The sequence below is a fragment of the Neodiprion pinetum genome, chromosome 4 (assembly GCF_021155775.2).
Source record: "Neodiprion pinetum isolate iyNeoPine1 chromosome 4, iyNeoPine1.2, whole genome shotgun sequence".
In the NCBI taxonomy this organism is placed as follows: domain Eukaryota; kingdom Metazoa; phylum Arthropoda; class Insecta; order Hymenoptera; family Diprionidae; genus Neodiprion; species Neodiprion pinetum.
Genome location: NC_060235.2, coordinates 1,685,233 through 1,704,821, shown reverse-complemented (window position 1 = coordinate 1,704,821; position 19,589 = coordinate 1,685,233). Strand labels below are relative to the sequence as shown.

Here is a 19,589-nt window from a genome sequence, read left to right as displayed (position 1 = left end):
AAAGACGAAAACTGTATAACGAGCTCGTATATATCGATTAGGAGAAGGGACGTCGAGCAAAAGAGAAGAAAAAAGGTGAGGGAAGAAACAAGAGGTAAATAGAAACTTTGAACGATAAAAGTAACTAAACTACTCCAGCTACTGCGATCATAGTAGCTCGGAAAATAAATTGGCTAGGTATATTTATACGTATACACTGCGATTCGAAACAACTTTCCTCAAATGCTTTCTATTTATATACTCACTCATTCCCAAGCAGTTTGAGGTGTCTTGAGACGTCCCTTTATACATGCTCCAGTCTCATTCAAAACTCTACTTTTTCTCCGTATTTCGTGAAATATGTTCAATATTGTTCATGTTCGAAACTAAACCAGTGCAACTAATTGTTTAATTGCTGGTCCACGGTAAGTATGATTAATTGGTAAGGTAAACCGTTCAAGATGAGACACGAATCAACGGTCATTGTTGAGTAACAGTGACATCAGGGAGACCATTACTGATACCGAAGATATGGCCAGTCGACTAACTACCCGTTTCTGACGTCACCCCAGAAGGAAGAATGAGGATAAAGGTTGTCTTCAACACCTGCAGAGGCAACTCCGTGGAGAATTCAACAATGGTGCTTTGATATTGTTGACGAGTTTACGACGTTTTTATAACCGTTATAAAACGCACTCTGCACGTTCGTCGAAGTGGTCGTAAAGAGGTTCGTTGCCTGTTAACCGTGTTTTGGTGATGCGCCTGGAAAGTTCTCGGGTGGACAGAGTCCTGAAGCTGGGTCATCGAGCAAGGACGAGAGGAACGCGAAGAAGAAGGGCAAAAAGACAATACCGGTAGGGAAATTCGACACGATCGCCATCAACGATCACTTTGACGATCGTCAGAGTGCTTTTTTACTGGTGGTACATCAGCGTCGTCGGCTTGTATACACGATTGTTGTTGATGTCTCTTGTTGATCGCTTCGCAATCGATCATTGACTCGTCATTTTCTATGTTTTTGATGAGGGATTTTCGAATTGGTGACTGATTGATCAATTGGCTTTGCCTCATAATCGATGATTCGGTTTCGCTATGTAACTGACAAATTTTTAATGTATATGTTTGTGTTTTTTCCAGCTTTTGGCATTGTCCATTCATTCATTGTGTATATTTTCCTAAAATTTGATAATTGTATAATTCTTAAAACATTGATTAAAACATTTTACATCATTTCAGCAAACTTGGTGCATTTCAGTGAAGGTGTGAAGACGGTAATATCATTAGAACACGTTGATTTATTCATCTTCGGAATTTACCAAACCTGCAGTAATTTTTGAAATAGCATCCGATAGTGTGAAAAATCTGAATCCATTGGAACGTGATACTGCAACTGTTGTTGAAAAAAACCAATCTATTCCATCTTCTGCTGATTGTTTTTTCAAACCGAGAGGGAGAGAGAGAGAGTGAGTGAAAAGGGTGAAAAGTAATTTCCCAGAGTAAAAATGGAGCGGACATGAGAAGCTACCGGTTTGTATAATGGATTAATCCTCCAGGGCAGGCGGCAGTGAGCCATCCGTTATAAGGCGATCGAGGGTGATTATAAACAGCTCAATTACCGTTTGTTTACGGTTAACTGGAAGCGGACGGCGGGAGCCTTCAGAGCCGAAGACGAGTAGCAGACCGAATCGTTCCAGTCCCAGCGGCGGAGTCTAACCAGGTCTAGGCGGCAGCCCGGAGAGGCAGGGAAGACTCGGCGGTCGTCTCATTGTCAGGGGATGAGGGCGATAAGGGGTGGAGGAGGAGAGGCAAACCTGCGCCCCGAACGCAGCGGCATCGCTCTCCCGCTCTCGGTTCTCCCGCACCATCGAAAGCGGCTGCGTCGCCAGCCGAGGGGGTTCGGGGGTTGGTCGGAGGGGTGGCTCGAGTTCGCGGGCGTCGCGACGCCGCGCTCCAAGGAACGGTCCCTCAGTCCGCGTGTCCTTTCCTCCGCGATACGGGCTCACCCGAACCTCCGGGTAAAATCTGAAAGATGGAAAAAAAAACAACAATTCAATTAGAAGATAGAATATGGTAGTTTCAGACATCATTTTTAGATACGTAGCAAAACTCGCATATAATATATATATATGTATATCACACAATTTCAAATAATAATACTGCTGCAGGAATATTATAGTGACTATAATCAGGTACAAACGACAATCGACAGATAAACAAGAATAGAAAAAAAACAAAATAAAAAATAGGGGTGAATTTTCCCTGTATTCGTTTTTTTTTTTTTTTTTCTCAATTCATTCGCATATTATACACAATACGCATGTTAATAACTTCGAACCCCTGTATGTAGTAAATTTTTCAAACTTGGTTACAGTATAGCCGCTTTTTTTGTTTTTGATTGACTCGAACGATCGTGTGTATGTGCGGTTGCGGCAAGGGGGCGGCGGGGGCGGCGTGTGTAAAATCCAGTGTCCGGGGTTGGCGGAGGCCGCGGGTGGATTGAAAAGAACGAAAGTTTGGCGCCAGTTTGGTCAGCCCCCGCAAATGTGGCTCTGTGTACGTTGAACAGGGGGTACACGGGCGGCCGTGCAGCTGCCCGTGGTGGGGGTGGAAGGGGCCGCAGGGGGGAGGCGAGCGTCAGGCTGCCGCTGAGTCCCCGGACGCTGTGCGCTCCCGGCGCCGCGGCGGGGCCCCATGCCCAGGCCCATCAGGCCCTCACCGGGCCACCGGCGGTGGGGGGCGACGACGGGCCCGGACCCGAAGAGGCGATGGTCCACGTCGAGCGGCCCGCTCAGCCTGGCACGTGGGTCTGCTGCGTTCCCTGCTACTGGCTGCGCCGCAGCAAGGCCGTCCACAAGGCCCTGCTCACCCTCGCCATGCTGCTCGTCACAAGCCTGCTCGTCACCAGCCCCGTGCTCTTCCTCATCACGACTTTGCCCGAGGCGGAACAACCCAGGGAATGCAGCCCGCAGGTGAGGGAGGAATTGGATTTCTTTTCTGTCTTTTTTTTTTTTTTTTTTATCATTCCCGTTTTTTTCATGCCCAATTACGGGGAGGGAGGGAGGAATTTGATTTCATCTCGTCGTTGACGTAAGTCAAAATACCTGTAAATATCTATAAATGCCGTGTTTTTTTTTTTTTATATCGGTATTCGAAAGTTGAAATTCATCCTTGACGTTACGATAAATTGTTTGCTTTTCAATGAGACGAAGAGAAAAATATGTGACAATTTCAATTTAATGCGGGTGTAATAAAGTTTTTAAAGTAATTGGAACACTCGCTGATTAGGCCGATGAAAATTTTATGAAAGAACTGCCTTTTTTTTGGGTCATGAAGAACCTGGAAATGTTATTGAATAGATTTTGCAATCTGTTTTGTTTGTTCGTTACTTAATGGTGATTTAATTGAATGAAACATCTTGTGTTTTGTTTTTTTTTTTTATTCTCAATTCTCGAAACGTGTTTGACTTTGAACCTCGAGTCAATTTTATTTTTTTTGCGTTTCTTGTTGCATTCAGAAACTGAAATATATACCGTTGAGCGTAACGAGCAATCGGAGAGAAAAGAAATGTCAGTCTAATGACTATAGTTATGTTTCTTTTTAAGTACCATACTTTGGTAATGTTTCTCTTTCTTTATGTTTTTTTTTTCTTTTTCCTTGGTGATGGTATAAATTATTGACTCGACTTTGCTGACAAAATCGATTGTCGCTGATTTCTTAGATTTTGAAAATCAATAGAATTAGGAAAAAATATGTTGATATTGAAATGAAATTTTTTTTTTTTTTTAAACAAACTATGCAATATAACAGTTTTTTTTTGGCTGAAGTATAAAAAACTCGAAATGTAAAATTCTGACGTTAGTTGATTTTTGTATTTCGACTAATCTTTTCACAGATATTTGAACTTGGTAGACTGTAAACCTCTATGAATATATGAGACAAAGAAAAACGCAATGTTTTTTATCCATCCGCACAACTCTTCTACTCTTTTCACCCTCGCTTTTATTCTCCTCTCTCTCTTTTTTCACCTCTGTAACAAAACGTTTCGAACAAACCACGCCGAGTGGGATGATTGAAAAATATTTTATTCATCGGGCGGAAACGAGTGAAGACGATTATGGGATCGGCGTTTGATATCCGCGCGGATGAACATAATCGTAACTATATAATCGGAAAAGTTGTCGAATCGAATTATTTGATGTCGGGTATTAAGGGTGGATCTAACGCGCGGTCATCCGGCAAAAGAGGCGGTATAAACCGAAGTGAACAAGCCGTAAATGCAGATCCGAACACCCGCCGGTCATTTCCTCACCGTTTATCGTACACACAACATACACAGATGGATCTACGTAGGTATTATACGATCGGTGTTAAGCTGAAAACTTGCCCGAGGAAATAACTGGCGATTTTGGTTAACGAAACAGCCCTCCTTCCCTTGCTCGTGCCGTCTTACTGTGCGCGCGAAAATTTCCCCGCCTTCGAACATAAACCAAAACATTGAAAACGGAAGTTCCGAGGGTCCGTTAAACACCCGATGCGATTCTGAGATGGATAAATTCCACACGAATTCTATCCGTCTCTCTTCACCATCCCGTTCGTACTCCTCGCCAATTTTATTGTCTCATTCTTATTTCACCCGATTTTTATTATTTTTATTCTTGCTCTCATTCTTTCCCTCGCCAATTTCATTTTTGCCAGAAGAATTGCGGGGCAGTAAAAAATTAGGGGAAGATAGTGATGAAAGAAAAAAAAGAAGGGAAAAGAAAAAGAAACGAATTGGCAACGTTTCTGCCAATACGTCGATAGCGTTTTTTTTTTTTTTCTTTTGCTTCTTGCTCCTCATTCGGATAATCTTGATAAAGAACATGTAAAATTATTATAACTTTTCTTTTCTTCTTTTTTTTTTTCTTCATCTTTGCGCAATTTATTATATAACGAGGTTGAATTTATTAGCTTTGAAAACTTTATCGGACTATCATTTGGATAATTGTAAAATAACAGCGTCTGTACAAATATCTCCGTCATATCTATCTCAGTATTAAAACTATTTCGATGAAACTTTCATCTCCTCAGTAAACCAGAAATATTATGTCGAGTATCGGAAATTTTCAATGAGCGATATCGGTGTTATTGTTTAATTAAAAAAAAAAAAAAAAAACACACGAAGCCGCATAGATCTTGTAATTGACATTTACACTTTACGTACGATACGGGAGATTTTCAGGGCTTGGAAGAATAATGATAAAAGTAACAATAATAAGAATGGTAAACGGAAAGCTGCAAAAAAGGGATGAAAAATGAAAGCTCGTTAGGCCGGCAGCTGGCGCATGGAATCAAGAATAATTTCAAACGTTAGAAAAAAAGAACAAAATAAAAGTAAAAAAAAAAAAAATTCAGGTGACAAGTTGCGGGGTGAGAAAATTCTTTGTACGTTACAATTTCTCGTTCACCGCAAGCGACGTATTGCGAATTTTTTTTTTTCCCTCCCCTCTTTCACCCTCGTTTGCTTCTCTTCTCGCCGTTTCCTTCTTCTTTTTTTTTTATTTTTTTCTCTTCTTTATTTTTATCCACCTAGGCGCGAGGTCTGCGAGTGGGTTGAAGCCCTATTCCGAGCTAAGGTTTCGAGGCAAATGTCAACTTTTCTTTAGGTCAGGGCTCCGCGTGTCGAGCTTTCCATTCATCGACGGAAATGTTGCGATCTGGGTGAAGTAAAACGCGAGAATGCGAGGAAAATGAGGAAAATAATCGCCCGTCGGATAATCCGGAACAATATTTTCGAATTCTGCGAATGACACAGGTCTGCAAAAAAACATAATTTCTTTTTTTCGGCTGCTTGGAGTGTTTTTGGTAAATATTATGTTTTCGAGTTTACTGAAATCCAAAAATTACATCCATTTCCCTACGTCGCGTGCGGTATTCTTGCAAGATAAAAGGTGGTTTGCATAAAAAAACCACCGCTCTATTACAACGAACCAAAAAATATTTCATGTAAAATTGTACAAACCATTTGTTTATAAAATGTGCTCAACATTCTGTGAAACCTTTTCTTCTTCTCTTTGATACTTCTCAGTAACTTTTTGAGTATCTTTCCCAGTTTCGATTAAAAATTTACAATAAACGGTTTAAAAAGAACCTGTGCAGTTGTCTCTACCGCAGACCCGTGTAATTCGAGGTTCACTTTTTCAATTCCGGTTTAAAAACGCAACTGAATAGAAGAAAAAGCCCAAAAAAACATGGCTCGAAGCTTTTTCCGTATACCTTGTAGGTACTCAAAAAGCTCAACGATTGAAACGTTCTAGACTAAGGTTACGTACGATGCAAAAAACAAAACGGGGTTTGAAAAATACAAGTCTCTCTGGTTTACGTTACCTTACATACTCTCTTGTAACAAACCATTTACACCGTAAGCTAAACGCGCTATTCCATTCTGATACTTTCACTCACCCACCTCGAAAAACTTCTCATACACACAGCTTGCAAATACACCCTTACGTATTTATATACGTACGCACGTAAACTCCGCATATGTATCGTGTATGTATCTAAAGCTCCGCGTAGGCGGCTACGGTGAGCTTTTGCGGAGTGATCGATCTCCCCTGTAACGGCGAGATGACGCTCGAATTATAGTCGTTGTTGTTGTTGTTGTCGAGAGAGAGAGAGAGAGAGAGAGAGAGGGTGGACAAAGGGAGGGAACTCCTGTCGCCGGTAAAATGAGAGTTGGTAAATTTAATTTGCGAGTTTCTCGCGTTCAGTTTCCCTTTTATTTATTGTAATATTTGTTTGATCTTGATTCTGTTAATTTTACTCGTGTCGCAGACCCTGGTAATATACTTTTTTGAAATTCCACACAAGGACGAGGTTTGCCTGAGGGATCGGGAGGGTCAGGAGGGAGTCTGCGAGTCGAGCGCTTGCGAGGAGGCCTCCAAACGCATGCTGGCATCCGTGAAGAGGGGCGTCGATCCCTGTCGTGATTTTTACCAGTTTGCATGCGGCGGGTTTAGCAGAAATAATCGGGACAACCGCCAGACCATGGCCAGCTTCAACACCCTCCAGTCCCACGTCGACAACCAAATCAAAGGTGAGTCTTGGATATTTTTTTGCCTAGGATTTTTCACCCTACCTCTATACGTGTAACAATTTTCTTCGAGGATCGACGCTTTTCGTAAAATTTTTTAACATGTATTCATCGATTTATGGAACTGCGTTTTATTCTATTCCCGTAATAAAATTCTGTAGAATATAGCAAAAAAGAAAAAGAAAAATATGAAATACCGATACAACAAACTAAATCTTAGATATATATATATATACATATTACCGAAAGGTGTAAATATGAAAATGTAAAGAAGAGGACGTCTTGAAGATTATTTTTTTAACCCTTCTTTAAGACTACATACCGAAATTTACGAAATTTTGGTAAAAAAAAGAAAAAAAAAGTACAAAGTAAACGACCAATCGATTAATTTTCACCCATTCAATCGAGTCGCGTTCGATTATTTTTATCTCACGATCAGCGATCGTCGCAATCGGGCCCTTTTAAACGTTTTTCAACCACCCGCGGTGTATTAATTTATTACCAGACACCGCGGTCGTCTGCAGGTGCATTAAAAAAACATTATCCCCGCAGTGAATGCGTCGTAGAAATTGAATAATAGGACAGGATAGGATATACAGGGAAAAAGTTTGGCGAGCGGATGTTTTTCCGTTACGTATATATCCACGCATGCATACATATGTAGACGTCGTACTGCATTTCTCGTGATCTTTTCCGGCTTCGAGTGGATGAGAATACCTATGTAAACGATATAATCTAAACATATGTGTACGTTACATATATGTATACATATACGTATATACATACGTATATACATACATGTATACATATATAGACGTTGCACGTACGCGTGTGGAGAGATTCCGCTGCTCGGTGATGTTTGGATACTGTAATAATTCCAAGAAGCAAGGGGGAGAAACGGTGGGGATTTATTCGAAACAGGGGATGCTGGTTGGCTGGCAGAATGACAAAAATTATTGGACGATGAGGGGGAGGAAAAGTCAGCATCGTACTTCTGCGCGACTAGGCGCCACTGTTTTTCACGTCGAGCCGAATGTCAACGCTGCTACATATCTCCGAAAAACCGAGCGAGAGGGGGAGAGAGAGAGAGACAGATGGATAGATAGACAGATAGATAGATAATGTTTGTTACGTCCGTGGAAATGTTGGACAAGAATTAGAAACGCAAGTAATGCGGTAACTAAAAAAATCAGAGGAGGTGAAAATAAATGTAGAGAGGTATGAAGGAAGGGTAATGAAAAGTAATAGAATAATAATACAGTGGAAGATAAGCATGCGATAAAGTGAAACTGAAATAAAATGAAGAAAAAAAATAAAAAAAATTAAAAATAAACGCAAAACAAATAAATAATTGAGTAAATTATCGAGTTATTAGTAGGTGAATTATTAAGTAGATGAGAGAGAGAGAGAGAGGTGGACGGGTTTGATTCGTTCTGTTATTCGTCCGATGGTGAGTAAAGTGAATTGTTTTTATCACTGGATTTTACAGTTCATTTGAATAGCCGCGTAATTGTTCGTACAGAAAATACTGCAGTTAGAGAAATTTTTAGTCCCGGTTACCGCTCAGTCCTTAACTATTTTCATTTTTCACCACGATCGACAAAATATAGTTCTAGGTAAAAAATGAAAATTAGTTTTCTACCCGTTACCGGAAAGTCTAGTATCCGTTACTATTCTTTCTCATTACGATCGCTGTTGCTGTATTTTCTTGTATAATTGTTGCGAAAATTTAACGCTCGTGCGACGATAAATTGACGTTGAAGCCTTGTTTAACTAAAAAAGTAGAGTAAACCTCGCAAACTGATTTTGCGTTGCAATTGCCAAAAAAGGATCGAAAATAGCGCAAAATGGTTAGGCGTAGCTCGTTTTTCGTAATTCCAACGATATTCAAACAGTTTTTTTTTTAACGATAACTGTTTTACTCAATTTTTCTACTTACTGCAACAAATGAAGTTTTTCTCAGTGCGCTGTTTGTAGGATGGAAGCAGCGTGAATATTCAGAAGCCATTTATGTCGAAAGTTTTTACGTAAGAAGAAAGGAAAACGAGTTTACTTTGCGTTACGTCAAGTTCTTCGCAGCTTCGGCTGCGGATCTATGACAATTCGATTAATTCACCTCACGTATATTTGTACGTATGTGCGCATGTTTGTACCTAGTGCGCTTTTGAAATGGGTCAAGTTCGCCTTAATCAGCGATCGATCCGTTTTACCATCGACGATTAAATTCATTCCAGACCACTTAACGCCTGCTCGTTTGTAAGGGCTACTATATTATTATTCCAGATAGTTCGCTCTCCGATTTTATTATTCGAATTCAATTACACCGTCGCAATTCAAAGTGCAAGTCAAACATCCCCAAGCAACTTTTCACTCTGAGCTGCTGTAATTATCTCACCTGCGATTAGAACGTGAATTTTTTTATTCTGCGTAATTGTTTCTACTCACACGCGTTATGTAAGATACAAATTAAATGTTCGATAAATTTTTAAATAATAATAATATGTAATACAAATAATATATGGAAATACTCGGTACTTGAACCCTTTGATTTTACAACCGTTTTCCATTCTTCGATCCGAAAATCTGTACCAGACGAATTCACAGGGCTTAGAGAATATTTTTTAATCGCGGTATAAAAATCGAAAAGGCTACAAAGGATAAAGTCTACCTAATTTTGACGCGCTAAACAAAGGCTATTTTCATGAATGTTTTTAATAGGCTTATGTTATAAATATTGATGTATAAGATCTTACACTCAATAAATACACTCCCGAAATACATGGAAAGATTTTTTTAAATTCATTTTAGTGAGTTTTTGTACATGAAAATGGTAGCTGAAAAAAGATCAAAATTAAAAAAAGATCGAATGGATGGTCTGAAATAAAAATTCGAACGGTTTTAGATTCAGTTTGTTAATAGCTATGCCGCATATCGTACGATTTATAATTTATGCAAAATTGACAATTTGGCGGACATTTTTCGAAAAATAAAAAAAATCGTGTTTTTTTGCCGCTGGCAAAAAAAAAAAAAAAAGTCAAAGTCAAAATTCTTAAAAATCGTATGATATGCGCCATAGCTATTAACACACTGAATCTAAAACCTTACGATTTTTTTTCGTTTCAGACAATCCATTCCAGAGATTTCATCAACAGCGTAGACCCATCTTTTTTTTTTTTTGTTCTTTTTTCAACCACCATTTTCGTGTACAAAAATTCACTTCCATGTATTTCGGGAGTGTATTTATTAAGTTTAAAAACTTATGCATCAATATTTATAATGTAAATGTGTTCAAAAAATTCACGTAGTTGGCCTTTTTTTTAGCCCGCCCAAACGAAGAAGTTACAAATGCACGTCGACGAAGCGAGCCGCGTTGGCCGGCCAAATATAAATTCGGGCCGGGTCGAGTCGAGCCAGTTTCGAGGGCAGGCGCCGCGACGGCGTGCAGTTTCACATCGATCGGCATATAAGCGTATATCGAGTCGATAACAATAAGCCGGACAGTGGCTGTGTCATTTGCCCAAACAGACGCTATGGGGACGTAAGCGTAACGGGGAAATTTGCCTGCGGCACGTCGTGCGTGATTGTCGTTGTCTTCGACGTTGTTATTACGGGGGTCTATGAACCCTAGGGTGGACTTTTTTTTTTTTTTTTTCTCATCATTTTTATGCTCCCAGGGGTTTAAACGCCCTCGAATTGATTGAGAAACGGAAAACATTTCCTGATAATTTCAACTCTCTGGATCAATTTTTAAGATTTATCTTGGTTGTTTTGCTTTTTTAAATATTTACAAGTCGTCGACGAATATATCGAATATAATAATGAAAAATGTATATTTTTTTTTTTTAGAGAATTGATCGATGCGGAAAATTCGCGAATGAATGCGTTCGTATGTAAAATTGACGTTCAAAGTTTCATTTCTATAAAATTGTGAGCACCGGGTCACAATGTTAACCTAACCTAGAATTTTTCAATTTTTTTTTTAAAGAATCTTATCGATCAATACCGGTGTAAGATAATTTTTGATTTTGGTTTATTGTACATGCAATGAGGTTTTATAATAATGTAATAACACCAATCTATCGTAAATTTTGTAACCTGAAAAAAATGTGCAATGTATTTTATAACACGATTGATCGTTTCGTAGCTACACTTGACAGAACGATAATTTTACATAGATGATAGTTTGAACGTTAATTCAGATATGAACGCTTAGCTTTTTTGTAGAACGTTCAATTCTTCACAAAAATATGTGTTTTTCATTATTGTCGGTATATTCGTCGACGACGTATAAAATCTCAAAGAGCAAAGAAAAAAAAAGAAGCTTTTCCCATGTTATTTCCATAAAATAATTCTATCACAAAGCGGACTGTCTCTTTTTTTAGCGTATTTTTTTTTTTTAATCAATTTGAGAGCGTTTCAGCCCCCGAGAGCATAAATATTGAAAAACAACCCTATTGAGGACCACCCTAATGAACCCATAAGAGGGAGGGTGAAAAGATGGAGAGGTCTAAAATTAGAAGGACCGTGATATCGAATTTCTTAAGAAGTGAAAACTCAATTTCTGCCTTTTAACACACGTAGAAAGTGGAGAAAAATAGAGATGCTTTATTATATAGAATTCCAAAATTTGGAATCGTATACAGATTTTATATTTTGCTGTTACATGTTTCGACCTTTCCATATTTTTCGATCTTCTGTATTTTCAATTTTCTCTACTCTCGGACCTTCTTCATTTTTATAATTCTACGAACGAGATTTTTATAATTTTGAAAATTCGATACCTTGGCTCGTCTATAAATCGGTAATTCAAATTTTTTTAACCCCAATCACTGTACAATAATAATAATATGGATGATAAAATTCAGTAAAAAATTTTCTCACTGGCAAAATTTTTTCTCCGTTACTTCGACGCGCTGGCAAAGATTATTAATCTTCACTATCCTTTCGTCGTATCGTATCAGGATATATTATACACGCGTAAGAGAAGAGACGAAGGGTGTTTATAATTCATTTACGTAATATCGTAATAATTTCAGTTCATTTATGTATTATATACATACAGATATGCATATGTATGCACAGTCATTAGTCGTAATTTCCGCTTTTGTTGCCTAGAACTACACAGTACATGGTATATATTAATTAGGTCGTAAGCTATCTAAGATTAATTTGTGCAGAACGGTGCAGGGTGCGTACCTAAATATAACAAAACGAATTTCCAGTCTTACAAGAAACAATTTTCAACTTCACTTATACTCGTCGTGTATATTTATAACATACGTGGCAGGCCGGTTTTTTAAAAACTTTTTTCTTTCTTCTTCTTACGTACCCTTCGAAAAGTTAGTTTTTAGCCTGAAAACGAAGCCTCGTGAAATCGGAACCCGGTAGAAAAATATGTAAAAAAAAAAAAAAAAATAATACTCACTGTATATGTATACATGACATACAACGCACAAAGCTATGCTTTCTATTTTCTCGCGGTTCGCAAAGTCGAAGTCGCTGCACGACATATACGTATATATAATTGACCTTCTATAAATAGCAACGCTCTACGCGATTATCGGCACGAGTGGCCAGGTGATCTAGGACCGAGTGAATGCCCTCCGTATTTTATCCTGCCACCCATTGTGCAACACCTGACAGAAATGTCTTTTTTCATCGTCTCTCAATTTTTCGCAATAAGAAAGCAAAAGAAAAAAAACAAAAATAGAATACATAAATAAAAATGAAAATAATCAAAAGTATCTCGAGCCCCATTTTTTATTTTTTATTTATTTTTGCTCTCTCTCTCTCTCTCTCTCACCCAATTGTAAAACCGATTTTTGAAATATCATCGTGCATCCCTGGGTGGTTTGATAATAATTGACGTCATTGCGAGACAAGAGCATCGGAATTATTATATGGAATAGCTGTTTCGGAGGGATGGGAAAATGGACGGTGGTTTTGTGCAAAATTATTATAATAATAGCGGCTGCTGCTGCTGCTGCTGCTGCTGGAATAAGGTTTTACTTTGTAATTTTGGTACGAGCTCCGGGCTATAGGTAGAAAGAGAAAATATTCAACGGGATACGGATGGGAGACACAGTGGCTACGTATACACGGGGGTTAATTTGAAATCACAGAGAGTGGCTGGCTGTAATTTCCCTTTACGCAAAAACCCGCGGAGATATACATATATATATATACATATATACGTTCATGTCTCTGCTGATACATATATATGTATATGTATAAGACGCGATACGTACATACACGGTTCATTTTTGCGTTACATTCTTGCAACCTCTTCCTTATATTTACAATCTCCAATCAGAGAAAATTGCCTACGCGATATAATATGTGACTAGAAAGAACGTGCACGAGCAGAAATTTTCTCTCATCTTGATTCGTTTTTGCTTTTTTTTTTCTTTTTTTTTCCCTGTCTGGGGTTAAGTTGCAAAATTCTCGCGCGCTAGTTTTTTTTTTTTTGCTTCTCGCCAGACACGACGAAATTTTCTCTTCGTTATATCGTTGCTATCGAATATTACGTATATTCAATATCCAGCAAATTTTAATACATCTATTTAAATTCCCGAATCGTTGATTCGTCGTTCGGAAACTTTGTCGCAACTTTACTCCGTGTTGCAGAATTTTTAACGAAAACCTCGCACCGAAAATAACTTTAATAATACTTCGACTCGATTACCGTGTGAATAAAATTAGAAGAAAAAAGAAGAAAAGAAAACGAATCGATGGACCAAAAAATTGGCATTTTCATCTCGCTCACATGCTTTAGTCATTTAGCTGTTTACCTACCTGCAATATGTTTATACATGTATATATGTATGAAAAATTTACGCTTTCTAAAGGGGGAAAACATTGCGCCTTTCGGACTATACACGATGCATATATATAGGGCCGGGATTTATTGTGATTTGAATTTTGGGCGAGCGAAAGCTCGCCGAATCGGGTTTCGATTTTCCAGGTTCCATACAACCAGGTAGATATAATTTTCCGTCTCTGTTACCATTCTCAATAAGCTACGCGTCCGCGGGATAAGTGGATGTAGATTGACTACATTTTATAAAAAAATGTATACATGAATTATTCATCACGAAGCTCGATACATTTCGAATTCAAGTATTTCAATCACACGTCAGCTATCCTTTCAAAAGAAGATTTTTCAACAGCCGTAAATCCTCAAGCCCGAACGATTAATTTCACAACCAACAAACGTAAAATGAATAAAAATTCTGAGTCCTGTTTAAAATTTTCTCCGTGACGGATGAAAATTTACAGTTTAAGAAGACTAGGTTGACGGAAATTATTTTTGCTTCTTTTTTTTTTTCTCTCTCTCTCTTATCACTCAAAGAGAGTAATTTAAAATCGAAAGTTTGCAGGAACAATACAAACCGTTTCGCTTCCGTAATATATTCTTAGACAGCTTTTTCATCCCTCGGTGTAACGTTTACGACGCTGCCTGTTGGCTACGAAGTAATGCAGAGGGTGGAGAGGGTGGGAGGTGGATGAAGAGGAAACTCTGCGATCATTTAGATACGACACCGGGTTACTAGACATGACGTGTACTCACCGGATGTACGTGTACCTACGTTAGAGTAGCTTGTCTATAAATAATTCACTTGAATCGATACACCGACTCGGTTTCTGTGCCGTTGTGTTAGTCGCGTCGTCCTGCGATTCCCTCCCTTTTTTACGGGTATGTATTTCACCCCTTTCGCAAGCCAAGATGCTTGGCTACGGTGTACGGGAAAAAATATCGTGTCACAGAGCCTTCAATGAGACTTGAACCGCGTGGAAATATTTGGGGATCATTTTTTCACCCCTGTTTAGCACGATTTTTCTGCAGTGTCAAATACCGTGTGGGAGATGAACGGGGGTGGAAGTGTGATAGAATGACGAAAAAATAGAAACGCCTCAACGTCCAGTTTTTCTTTACAGATGCGAAAATTTAACTTGTCGAATTTACAAGTTTAGGAAGTCGAAGTGTGTAGGAGTGAAAAAATAAATACGTCAGAATTTGCGTCGATTTTGACATTCTATTTTTTTCACCTTTCTAGAATTTTTTCATTTCGCATTTATGAAAATTCGATATTACGGCCACTCTATCAATTGGCCGTTCTAGTTTTTCAGCCACACCCTGTGAGATTGGTCGTCCAAAAGTCGACATCGATTTTTCTCAATTTCTTAACAACAAGACAATCGTACCGGTCTGTGAAATAATCAATCTAATTATTAGTTTCGTAATATGCGTGAATATTTGTTTTCCAAAGTACGAAAACAGAAAACGATGAAGGTATTAACGAAAGCTCATTACGAATAGATATGTTCATTTTGATAAATCCATTCGATTTCACTTTACTATGTTATACGAAATTATCGAAAAGCATCGATTTCTTTGTCCATCGAGTTTCTCAAATTTGGAAGATTTAGGATCAGGATCTAGGAATACGGGGAAATAGACGCAAGCCTCGCAGCTTTTTGGATCGGCGAGTTTCCTTTCATCTCAGTTTCCTTATCGTCGTTTGCATCCCGTGTTTCAGATATTCTGGCCAACACTACCGGCCGGATGAACGGAGCTTTCTACAAATTGGGAGAGTTTTACAAAAGCTGCGTCGACTTCAAGAAACGTCCGGCAAACTTCTCACCGAGTGAGTAAATGAAAACCGCCTCATGTCTGTGCGTGTACGTGTACAGGGTGGGCACAAAAAATAAACCAAAAAATAAAAAACTTCACCGATTTGATACGCGAATAAAATCAAAACGCGTTGACCGATTTTCGGAATTTTTTTTTTTTTTTTTTTTTCCATTCAAATTATAAGAGAACCAATCCTTATTACGCGTTTGAATATCTGTAAAAATTTTATTCGTTGCTGAGACGAGCGTTATTGAACAACAGGTTAAAGTAATTGAAAAAAGTTTAATAATTGAAGAATGTTCAACACAATTTCATTCTGAAATTATTATTTAGGGACTGATTTATTCTTCTAATTTAGTAAGTAAAATAAAGTTTTCGGAAATCGGTCAACGCGTTCGGATTTTATTCGCTTTTCAAATCGCTCCCCCTTTTCTTTTTTTTTTTTCTTTTTTTTTTTTTTGGCTCACCCTGTATATAGATGCAGTGCCTTGATTTCTTCTCTTTCTCTCGGCATACCAGCGGAGAAAGGAAGAATAAAATCGCTGGAGTTTCCACGCCTTTTGTCTCTATTCCTTTGGCCATTGCCGGAGAAGTTAATAAACGTGGAAGGAATGGTTAGAAGAGAAGATTCAAAAGCTTACGATTTAGGTCGGTAAAGTTTAGAAATTCAATTCTAACAAGTATCCGATCCTTGTCAGAAACCAAAAAATAAAGAATCGTAATTTCGTGACTGCAAAAGAATTTTTTCCCCGTCGAGAAAAGAAGTTTTTAGTTTTTCAATATTGAAATTCGATCGTTCTTTTTACTTTCATCGCGATTCTTTAATAGAAATTTTATATCGAAGCTTCGATATCGACTGTGAGTAAGAAACAGAGCGAGAAAGGCGGGAGAGCGGATTCATTCATATTGTATAAATATTTTATATTTATGTATAACAATATATATGATACAGCTGGCGCAATATGTTTCGGGACTTCGTTTTATACTAGAAGGAAAAAAAAAAAGAAGATACAATCAGCTTACCCTTGCGCGATCAATTATTCATAGGTGGCACAAGATTTCCGTAGATAGAAAGAGAAAAAAAAAAAAAAATAATAAGATAAATAAAAATAAACAAAATAAGGAAAATTGCGGCTCGCAGAAAAAGCATTTCCGCCGCAGATTTGCAGGAAAAGGAAGAGGAGAATTGCCCAATATTATCTGAAAGCCTTTCTGCTTGTATTCCACTGTTCTTATTCTTCATTTCTTTTTTTCCCCATTTTTTCTCCCCCTTTCTATAATTTACGCGCTACGCCTTGATATCAATATGCATATTATGTAGATAATAACATTAGGGTGTTTCAGAAAATAATAATTTGCGATCTTCCACCGTGACATCCCCTGAAAAATTTATTTGGATCAAAAGACAGATTCTGCGAAAAGATGTTTGATTTTTCACTTTTTTTAAAACATTTTTTTTTTGAATTTGTGAAGAAACACGTGTTGTTGCAGCACTTGAATTGTTATTTCTTTCCTGACGTTTGTACATTCAATTCAAAGATCACGATCCGTAACACAACGATAAATCACAACCGGGAATCTTATTCTCCGAAATTAAAAGTTCGTATTAAATTATACCTATTTTATGAGATCGAATTCATAATGAAAAAATTGCGAGATGGAATTCTCATACGTAAACCGGAGACTTGATATTACAAGTCCGGGTCTTCTTAGCGACGTAATTTGTAATTGATATTACGATCGATGCAAGCGATGAAGAAAAATTTTATTCGCGGTTCTTAATAAGTTGAAAAAAAAAAAAAAAAAAATGTATAAAAGTGAAATCTCCTTACAGAACCTTTCTTTCAACCTAAACAAACTTTTTACGCTTTCCTCCTATGGGGGAAAATTGCAAATTACTTTTTTCTGAAACACCCTGAGTAACCTATATCGCACACGCCTATCTCCAACGCATAAAGCAGACGTGGCGATGGATAAACCGCCACTGCGGAAAGGCCGCACTGTGTATTTCCTAACAATAGAGGGAACGAGAGAACCCGCCTAGTTCCGCACCGTGTAATCATTCTCTGTCAGTTGTGTACACACATTGTACATATAAATCTGTATTCATGCATGTGATGCGCATACCCGAGTATCTACGTAACTGTCAATACTTTGAATATCGAACCGCGCTATTGCGGGAAGTTATACATATACGAGGTTTATTAACCTGGGTATATAATAACCGCAGTATCCATTCTACTTTGTACATGCGATGCGCACACCTATATATTATTATTATTGTTATTATTATTATTATTATTATTATTATAAACAACATCATTGTTATTATTGTCCTCGTTGCATATTCTATGTACGGAGGTAAAGGATCGCTCTGACATTACGATGCGAATGTATTATTTTTTTTGTATTAATATCGCTGTACAAATTCTTCCAATTTCATACTCCTGATCTCATTGTCAGATGAAACGTGCGCGAGACTAAAATACGATAAAAATGGCTCGTTATACCGTAGATACAATAATTGAAAGAGAAACAGAAAAAGTAAAAGCAAAGAAAATTTATTTCTCTCGTTACACGATCCAAATATTTGTTATAACCTTTATCGCTTTCAAATGTATATATATATATATATATACATACTATTTCCACGTTCGTATGTAAAATTCGTATACATGTTACATCCATACAGTCCTACACCTGAAATATCCGCAGTAATTAAACTTGCAAATACGGCTGCAGAGCTGCTCGAGTAAAACCAACGAACGGTGGTTTTTTTTTACGCCTAAATGAGCGGCGAATAACAAAGAGTCTGCAACTCGTTTGAGCGATAAAATATTTAGACAACGAGCGAGAGAGAGAGAGAGAGAGAGATATATATAGTTAAAACTTGGTTTATTTTTTTATCTGCAATTTTTTTTTTCTTTATTTTGTTTTACCTCGTTTTTGTTTTCATCCAAATTATCGCCGCTGCAAATGAGAAATGAGCTGCAATATTTCCATATCTCTATCGGTTTTTTTTTTCACTCTCATCGATGTATATACATATACATATAATATATACCTATACGTACATAGCTGGTACTTGATATACAGAGTGCCCCAATTTAAGAGACGGCTTATTTTAAATTGGGACACCCTGTATATTCCAGAATATGAAAGACGAATGGTCACCGCTCTAAATCGAAAAAAAGAAAAAGTTTTAAATTTCGGTTCGATTATTATTCGAAAAATTTCGGTTAGAAAAAATACGTGAAGAAAATGACGACTGCTTTGAATCGAGAAAAAAGGGAAAAAGTTTTACGCATCCGTTCGATTGGTTTGCAAAGCAAGAGATGAAAATTTGGATTTCATAAAGAAAGTTCGTAAAGTGGAAAATAGCTCTTTGTATCGAAATTGTTTGAGTTTGTTTAAAGCGTTATCTTTACCCGACCGTTGAACACACGAGCGGATAGCAAACGTGCGAATTCGCCACCGTCTGCAACTTCGTCTCGCGGTTTGCTTTCCATTCCCGGTTGACACTTTGCCAAACTGCGACGCGCTATCCGGCAAACAGGAAACACTCCTCCGGAGATACCTTGCGGTAATTGTGTTTAAGGATACGTTGAGTTGGCCGTATTTAGGCCAAGTTGAACAGTAAATTAGAACGCAGCAACGCAACTCTAAACAATAAACGTACGGATAATAGAAATAACATTTATCAGAACAGAGGGCTGAATGTTTGATAACTATGAAATTTTAAATGCAAAGGTCAGCTGTATGATAATTTATTGTTTTCGATAATTATTTAATTTGTTTTTTTTCTTCTCGCATTCTTCTTTCAATACCGCGAATAAATTGTTTCTCCAAATTTTGTCGGATAATTGATACAGCGTACATTTCTAGCGAATGAATAATTCCGTT

The 19,589-nt window shown here is 37.8% G+C and overlaps 1 protein-coding gene across 1 annotated transcript in view; it reads left to right on the top strand.

Moving 5' to 3' along the window:
• The first annotated feature begins 1,492 nt into the window (after nt 1-1,492).
• Nucleotides 1,493-19,589, top strand: part of LOC124217229 (neprilysin-1) — a 51,062-nt gene continuing 32,965 nt past the window's right edge. The window contains exons 1-4 of the mRNA XM_069134997.1: nt 1,493-1,506; nt 2,546-2,948; nt 6,829-7,054; nt 15,592-15,699. Of these exons, the coding sequence (XP_068991098.1) occupies nt 1,493-1,506; nt 2,546-2,948; nt 6,829-7,054; nt 15,592-15,699 (751 nt within the window). The remainder of the gene's footprint in view (nt 1,507-2,545; nt 2,949-6,828; nt 7,055-15,591; nt 15,700-19,589) is intronic.